The following is a 9,220-nucleotide window of genomic DNA, read 5'->3' on the forward strand; positions in this document are numbered from 1 at the left end:
GATAAGTGTAAAAATTATTTTCTTTTAGATCTTTGTGATTTGTAAACAAATAAAGGAATATATTGGTTTTACAATAATATTTGAATTATTATATTTTTTTGTATTTCAGGTAGAAGTGCATGTGAAAAACCACTTCATCAATTAACAAGTAACAAATTTATCAAAATTGGGTTCAATAAAAAATATATTATTTACTTAATAATGTTTAGTAATAACTAATAAATAACTAGATCAGATTTGGCATTAAATACATTTATTAATAGTAAATACATATCATATCATTTTATAAATATTTTAAATACCATTACAATATTTTCCTTGCAACTGCAGTAGTCTGTTTATTTTGATACTTCTATGCCAAATTATTTTAAACTACACCAATTAATACATTAATTAATTGAAAAAAAATAGTTACAACTATTTTTTGTTTTTTTATATTTCTCCTTTAAGAGTAGCTATTAACTCTCCGCCTTCTTTCAATTCTTTAATTATATCCAAACCTCCAATCAATGATCCTTTTACGTAAACTTGTGGATATGTTGGCCAATCAGAATAAACTTTTAATCCTTGTCGAACTTCTTCATCAGACAAAATGTCAAATGTTTCATAATCAATACTGATGGATATAATTGTATATTAATAATAAGTAATAACTTAATAATATTTTAACAAAGTATTATACTTATACTTGATAAACATTTTAATACTTACCCTGTTTGGTTTAATATTTGAATCAACTGATTACTAAATCCACACCGAGCCACTTGTTTGTTGCCTTTAATAAATGCCATAACATCAGCTTTATGCGTAAGTAATTTAAGCCTAAAATAAGAAAAATATATTAGAACAAACTTTAAAAATATATAATTGAAATGTAATAATATAATCCATTAAAGATAAGTTAATAATTTTTGAATAAAAGTAATGTATGCTGATAATAAAGAATTATTTCTTTTAAATATAATTATATTTTAAAAGTGATAATTGAAGTGAGTAAAATTAACTTTTTATAATATTAAAATATAAAAAATGTTATAATAAAAAAATCAAATAATCTTAAAAATATATATTTTTACTAAAAATGAAATATAATTCACCTGTCGTTGAGGTTAGCTTTATTGTTCTCTAGTTTTAATAGATCGTTCAGCTCACCATTCTCTTTCAATTCTTTCACAATGTCTAATCCTCCAATCAATTCACCGTTGATATAAAGCTACAAAACAACATAATATTTTGTAAAATAATATTACAATATTCATCTAAAAACACTTAAATCAATTTTACCTGTGGATAAGTTGGCCAATTGGAAAATATTTTCAATTTTTCTCGAACAACTTGATCTTGTAGTATATCAAATGTACTAAATTCGGCACCAATATCGTTAAGTAAATTTACAATTGCAGTACTGAACTTACATTTTGGCTCAGATTTTGATCCTTTCATAAAAAGCAAGACGGGAGCAGAATTTACCAATGATTTCAGTCTCAAATTTATGTCTTCCACCTTTTGATCTGTTTTTTCACCTTTAGTCAGCTAAACATGTAAATAAACAATACATAGAACATCTTAATATCTTAACTTTATTTAAATTTTAAAGTACCAGTGCTTGGATTTTTTTATTTAGCTGTATTGGATCAGCACCATCTAATACATCAACTTGAACACCATTACGAAACATTATAAACTTTGGTACAGCAGATACATTATATTTTAATGATATTTCAGCAAAATCTTCAGCTAAACACTTAGCAATTTTAATGTTCTGAAATATTCAGATAATATTTTACTGATTTTATTTGCACAAATATTATTATAAATATTACCCGGAATTCATCTTCTAAAGCTAAATCCGCTAGAATGCTGTTCATGTGCTGGCATGGTTCTGACCAATCGGCATAAAAATGTATAACAGACAACCCATTTGATCTAAAAATCATAAAATACTATATAAATTTCATGGTATTTTCCTACACTACACTACACTTTTCTTACTATTTTCCTTAACACTACCTTGTTTTGTAAAACATCAAAATCCAGTAATCTAAAACTACCAAAATTTACGTACTTTCTATTATCACAGTCTATATTATTTTTATTTACAAATCATAATTATTTTTTTGTGAATTTTTGTAATATGTGTGTGTAAGATATTCAATGTAAAAAAAATTTTTGTATAAATAATTTAGTAGTAATTATTTATTGGGGGACATTGTACTTTGATTGTTTTAAAAATTTCAGTGAATTTAAATTCTTTTACATTTAGTTGTCACTTGAAGTCAAGTAAATATAATTTTAATAATGATGTGCTGAAACCCAATGTTTTTTGTTCCTCTCCTCCACATTGTTAATCCCCAAAGACGTTCTATTTTTTGAGTATGTGCTCCTCTTAAAGAATCTACAGTTTATGCTGTGGTTTACAGTTACATGTTTAAAACCAACTTTTTTACAAGTTTGCTAATTGTATGCATGCCAACAATCTAAATAATTGTTGTACTCTTTTTTATATTTAACAATATTGCATTGAAAAGAGTTGACATGGTTCAATCAGGAATCTGCACCAAAAAAACATTCTTTAATCTCACAATATAGTCCCTCAAAAAAAATTCTGCTTGCATTATTTTTGCACTTAAAAACTAAGCTTTTGTTTATCTCAACAGTTTTTTCTTAGTTTTTTCTTCAATAATGAGAATCAAGAGCACAAACTTCCTGTAAACTGTTAATCTAGTCAAAGGAAATATTTTAGTTTATTTTCGAATTTTTTTTGCACCATATTACTAAAAAGTTACCTCTTCAATCCAAACAAAAATAAATTGTGTAACAGTAACAAATGGATGATGACTGAGTTCAAATCAAGTGTTAATTCGGACACTAACCTTTTCTTTTAGCAATTTTTTAATATTACATTTCCAAAATTTAGTAATATATCATGATCACTCTTACATATTAATGGGGTATATAAATATACAATACCACGATCCTGTAGCAGCATTACTATTTTTTCTCTACTCTTAAATAGAAACCAAATGTCCATAATATTATTATTTTATTAATAAAAAATAATATTATAGGTATATTAATTACATTACATTATTATTATTATTTTATCACTCGTTTAGCTATACCAAATGTCTAATTTTTATTTAACAATTCATATTTTTTATTTTAATCATGAATAAGGGTGTTTTCAAGTAGATTTATACTAAAAAAATTAATTATATATTATATTGTATACATACTTTAAGGCGTCAAATTCTGTATCTGAAGTAATAGAAGTCACCATTTTATTGTTGCTATAGGTACGTTAAAACAGCTGCAGAAAAACTGACTAATATATGTGAATAGTTTTTTCTCACTTTTCAAGTTTGATGTGATGTATTATTGATAATTTTGATTTATTTTAAATAATTTCAATAATGCATAAAGGTACTCACTAATGTAGCACAAAGCACTACTCAAGTCTCAAATGTATTATAGTATTATCATATACTATAATATACAAATACAACTTAATAGTTAATTGACAATATAAATTATTAAATTCAAGTCCAGACAGAATCTGATTTATAGATAATAAAAATTCATATTATGAATTGGTTTGTTATCACTAACTATGATATTTCCCACGATGAATAGAAGTGGAAGGGAAATCATTTTCTATTTCCCCCGGTATATCAGTGCTACCAAAAATTGTAATAAATAAACAGTACACAATTTTATGATTTTTGTTATTAAGGCAATTGTTAAGAAAATAGGAACATTAAAAATAATAACTTTTAGTAACTTTTATTAACTTAAAAAAGTTATTGATTTCATCAATTTATTAAAAAATAAACCTAGGTTACCCCTACCTATGTAGTTGATTAGCAAAGCAAACAAGAGTACACTAGAATTATATAATAAAAAAATAAAAACACTACATAGTGTTAAAATGTGGATTCATAAAATTATTTTTAATATTTTAATTTAAGTCTAAAATACTCACAAAGTGTATCATGTACAGTGAAAATTTTCAAAAAAATCGTCTTTGTACTAATTTTTACAACAGGCATAGGTTTCAGAATAATATGAATAACAAAAAATTTAACAATTGAAATTTAAACATTAAAAAAACATGATGTCAAATATAGTTTTTATAAACATCAAAAATATTTCAATAATTCTGTTAAAAAAAAAACGAAGATAGTTTAAAATAAAAAACAAAAAAAATGTGAATAACTTTTTTTTTAATACAAATTTCAAATTTTAACAAAATTAATAGTATATTACAAACTATGATAGTTACATTATAAGCTAAATTTAACTAGAATAATATAAAATCATCCTTTGATAAAATATGAGATACAAAATTATAAATATTTTTCACTTTAAGTCATGTAATAATTTTAAATAATTTAATATAATAATTGTCAATATATTTGTAAAAAAATAATCAATATTTCTTCTAAGTTTAGCTTTCAGCCTTATATAACAATAAATATAATATATTTACAAAACTATGTTTCTATAATCACATTTATGTAGAATAACCATACCTGACTAGCATATTTATTATAACTTCTTAAAAATAGAAAGTATCAATCTTCTATTTTCCATTTGACTGTGTTGTAAGTCAACTAGCATGTTTCTCAACTGTTCATGTTTGTATGAATCACTAGCTTCTTTTCTTTTCATGTAACTAATGAACCATTCAGGTGGTTGATCTGACTTACTGCCATCATGAGTAAGTGTTGAAGAACGAGCACTTTCATTTTCAACAATGCTACTCATCACACTTTGTATTCCATAGAAATACGGCCAATGGGTTTTGGACCTTTTGCTGATACCAGCCACTCTTCGATTATATGCTCTTACTAAACTATTCCATTTATTCTCTAAATCTTGTTCAGTCAGCAAAACCATGCCAATACGACGAAATTTCTTTAAAACTACAGTCCATATAGAATTTGGTTTACGGATCCATTTTTTTACTTCATTTTCTGCATCAGAGCGTAAATGTATTAACTTCCTGGTTAATTCTGGATGCCATTTTACCCCAGCTTTAGTTTCTACAACACTTTCATCACTGGCATCAGAGTCTTCATCAATATTCACACTAATCAATAAACATAATTTTAAATATTTATTTTATTTTATATATTAAATTATTTCAATATTTCAACTTACTCAACATCAACTTTATAATTGTTTAATATTTCTCGTACTTCAGACTGTTTCCAAATACCCTGCATAAAAACAGGCACCAAATCTTCACCTGGACGTGGATGACAGGCATCTGGTATTTCTATTGTACCGCCTAACATTTGATCCATAATGGCAAAATAGGGCCATTTTACATTTTGAGGTCCTTCAGCCTTTAATTTTTCCAAATTTTCTTCATATTGTTCTACACATTGGTTCCATAATGATTCTGCTTCATATGATTCAATGTCAGCATTTCCACCAAGACTTTTATTCATTTTTGTAACTAATTCATACCATAATAGATCTTTTTCTGTTTCTTTGGTTGCATGATCGAAACGATCAGCCATGGAACGTCGTAATATAAACAAAAGAAGTATCATTTCTTGAGTCCATAATCGTATTTCTATAAAAAAAATTAATAACACTACTCTAAATCTCTACATATATTATTTAATTTTATACTAAAATTTTCATTAGTAATCAAATTATAATTAAATTAATATAATAAATAATAATTTAATCAAACATACCATTGTTTGCATTTGTTGTTGAAGTCAAAAAGAAATAATCCATATCATCATTTGACTCTGTATTTATGGCTTCTTTGGAACTGAAAATAAACATATACTATATAACTCATTCCTGAATCAAATCCTCAAACCTAATAATCAGTGTTGTAACAATATGTTTAAAATTATTTAAATATATAGCCAAATATTTAGAGAATATTAATTTTAATCAAATAGTTTATGGAATATTAAAATAAAAATCTATTCAAATACTGTACAACACTGTTAGTAGTTATTAAAAAATAATGTATATACTTTTCTGCATCAACATCAATGTCAACTTCAGAAGTCTTATTTAAAGGATCAATCATCTTGTCTACTTCAATATAAGATGGTGGTATTTTTAATTCATCAGTACCTCTAAGAATTTCATCCATAGCAGAAAAATGTTCCCATCGTACACTAAAATCTCCCATGTATTTAATTCTTTCAATATTTTTACGGTATGTAGCAGCTATATTTCTCCACTTGTCATCACAATCTTTAGCTGTCACTTTTACTGAGGGCATGCTACTACTCATCCGTCGTGCAATCAATTCCCATAATTTAAATTTATATTTTGATGAGTTAAATTCTTCATTAAGACTTCCACGCAAAGCAATCAATAAAGAAGTCATTTCTGTAGACCATTTTAAAGCTGGCACTAAATATTGAATGATTAATTTTAATTACAAATGTATCAAGTATAAATAAATAATAATTTAAGTAAATTATATTGCTATGTAAAATAAATTAAATAACAAATTGGGTAGGGTAGAGAACAACATTTACTTACTACTACTATCAGGAATGTAAGCTTCATTTATCAATGAGTCATTCCATGAACTAATTTCTGCATCATTTTGATTTACAATGACAGATTTAAGTTCAATAGAAGGTTTAATTTCATTTAAGGTACCACTAAAAATAAGTATAAATTATTTTATTCAACACATTACATATTTTTTTCACATTTTTACTACTTTAATAATGTGGAATAAATAAAAAATAATGTCTTATTACACAACAGTTAGTATATGCATATATTAAATATAGGTACCTAATAAACTAATACATACTCATTTAAAAGAGCACAATGAAGTTCTTCAACACCGTCATCTTGTATAATAGTAGAAACTTCTAATTCAATAAATGAACTAGATGTATCCAAATCATCCGTTCTTGTAATATTCACTGGATAATTGATTAAATTTCGGCCATTTGACACTAACATTCTTGAATTAATTATAGCTTTGACATAGTTCATCAACACTTCTTCTAAAAATTCAATATAATAAAGTCACTTAATAAAACATAGAACTTTTAAATAAAAGTCATAACAGATATCCATTTATTTAATTATTTAATAAATATTGTTATAAAAATATTATTCTAATCTTATATAATAATAAGATACAAACTTTACTGTAAATGCAAGTACAATTTTAATAAGATTACTAATTATTTTTTTTTATAAAATGGAATATCTTCTTTGTCTATAATTACTATTTTAATAAATTCTAAGTTGTAACACTAAATGTAGTCTATCGTTGTAATATATCATAAAAGTTATATCTATTTCAATATTCCTTACAAACTTAGATTAATATCTTTTAATACTAGGCAAGACAAAGTTTTGTATACATACAAATACAATAATATTCAGTTAAAGACTTAAAATAATAATATTAATATTAATATATTAATAAATAACAATATTTGATCCATGTACGTCATGTATTATACATCCATATTCCATGTTGATAGTTAATTAATTTTTTTTTTTTTAATAAATAATATTCTAACCAAACGTTTATATCAAGATTTGTCAGTAAAGTTTAAAATAAAAATTAAAGTTAAAACTTCACATACACAGTGGTATAGGGGAAACACTTGGTAATATATCAAATATCAACATTGTAACAAAATTCAAAAAATAAAAATAAAAATCAATCAAAATTATTCTTTATATATTTCTGAACCTACCATCATTCAGTTTCTCAACAGTTCGCTTGTCCGTTTTAAACACAACTTGTTTGTTGTTAATCTTAAAGAACAGTTGTTCAGAATCAACAATATTATTTTCGTTTGTATAGTTGTCCTTGTCCATATTTTAGACAGTGAGCCTATGGTCTATTGGTCTAGTTTTACGGTACTGACACAAACGAAAAAAATAGCTATAATATATTGCGGTTTTAAAAATTTGAAAACAAAAATAACTTCTTAGAGATGAATCGAAAAAAACCACCGTTCAACACAACAGCGCAGAACACATCACAATCGATGGAAGAAGTGAATTGACATTCTTCTTATCAATGGTATACACGCTACTATCGCTTCCATGGTCTTTAGTCCGCAGCTCAGAATGTCATAGTTACGCCCATGGAGTAAATCTCGCTATATGTAGTGATGCGGGGGGCGAAACCCTCCGCGGGCCAGTTCTATGTTTATAATTTAAGCCCCCCTGGCCCCTTCTAAAAAGGCAAATTTACGCCTATGCAGTATGCATTATCATATAATGTTCTCGATGCATTCCGAAACTACTCAACCGATTTTGATGAAATTGTGATCAATGTGTGTAATTTTTTTTGTCTCCGTCATAAGATAGGATAGGTAGTTTTATCCCGGTTAATGACCTCAATATATTACCTCTTTATTATGTTAAGGGCTTTGCGATTATTTTATCGATTATCGATTATTCGAATAATATATATTATTTTTTACAAATGATACATAATCGGTTAATCGATAAAAAAAGTGCAACTCTAGGCGGGATAGTTTAGATAGTTATGTAAAATTGATATGTCAGCGATATCATCGGTACACTAAATCAGAAAACCAAAAATAGTTTTATTCTTTCGCTAAATGTTAGCATTATAGGCAACCAAACTTAACGCGGGTACATTTTGTACGGGCGACGAATTGCACGGAGACAGCTAGTATATTATAAAAATTTAATTATTTTTAGTTAATTATTAAATTTCCGTAAAGTATCGCATATTCACGCCGAACGATCAAGACGTAACTGACGTCTAATCATAGACATATTAATATGTCTATGCGTCTAATATTTTACAAAATATAGTAGAACCTATAGTTTATATCCATAATCTTATATCAGTTATATCATAACATCCAAAGTCGTAATTTAAACTTTTATTATACTCAATAAGTAATAGCCAATAGATGTCTGTTCTCTTGTTCTCTATATTATTATTATTATCGTTGCGACTTCGCTCATCAAAACTACAGTTCGTAGGTACCTATAGGTATAAAATACGATTACATTTTTAACGAAAAAATTTGGTTTATCGCAACCTATGTGTATCACTGTGTAGATATACAAATATAACTTTAGGCTAATGACCTGTGAATCTGTGATGTTGAAACCTTAGGTACTTCTAATAATAATATATTAATATATATATATATGTTACGGTCAAAATGTATAATTCGGGCATTGTGCACAATGCTCGTCATGTTTGGGCAAA

The 9,220-nt window shown here is 26.0% G+C and overlaps 2 protein-coding genes across 2 annotated transcripts; both read right to left on the reverse strand.

Moving 5' to 3' along the window:
* Positions 1 to 236: 236 nt before the first annotated feature.
* LOC132920959 (glutaredoxin 3) lies at positions 237 to 3,569 on the reverse strand. Its single transcript, XM_060983716.1, has 7 exons — positions 3,237 to 3,569; positions 1,824 to 1,926; positions 1,601 to 1,762; positions 1,285 to 1,533; positions 1,098 to 1,213; positions 712 to 822; positions 237 to 616 (listed from the first exon to the last, which is right to left on the reverse strand). The coding sequence occupies exons 1-7, from the start codon at positions 3,278 to 3,280 to the stop codon at positions 433 to 435; spliced, it is 969 nt and encodes a 322-aa protein (XP_060839699.1). The 5' UTR covers positions 3,281 to 3,569; the 3' UTR covers positions 237 to 432.
* Positions 3,570 to 4,206: 637 nt separating this feature from the next.
* On the reverse strand, positions 4,207 to 8,039 carry LOC132920958 (uncharacterized). Its single transcript, XM_060983714.1, has 7 exons — positions 7,716 to 8,039; positions 6,809 to 7,007; positions 6,526 to 6,650; positions 6,006 to 6,393; positions 5,712 to 5,791; positions 5,164 to 5,584; positions 4,207 to 5,092 (listed from the first exon to the last, which is right to left on the reverse strand). The coding sequence occupies exons 1-7, from the start codon at positions 7,837 to 7,839 to the stop codon at positions 4,549 to 4,551; spliced, it is 1,881 nt and encodes a 626-aa protein (XP_060839697.1). The 5' UTR covers positions 7,840 to 8,039; the 3' UTR covers positions 4,207 to 4,548.
* Between the last annotated feature and the right edge of the window lie 1,181 nt (positions 8,040 to 9,220).

This window comes from Rhopalosiphum padi, chromosome 2, assembly GCF_020882245.1.
Source record: "Rhopalosiphum padi isolate XX-2018 chromosome 2, ASM2088224v1, whole genome shotgun sequence".
NCBI classification, from domain to species: Eukaryota; Metazoa; Arthropoda; class Insecta; order Hemiptera; family Aphididae; genus Rhopalosiphum; species Rhopalosiphum padi.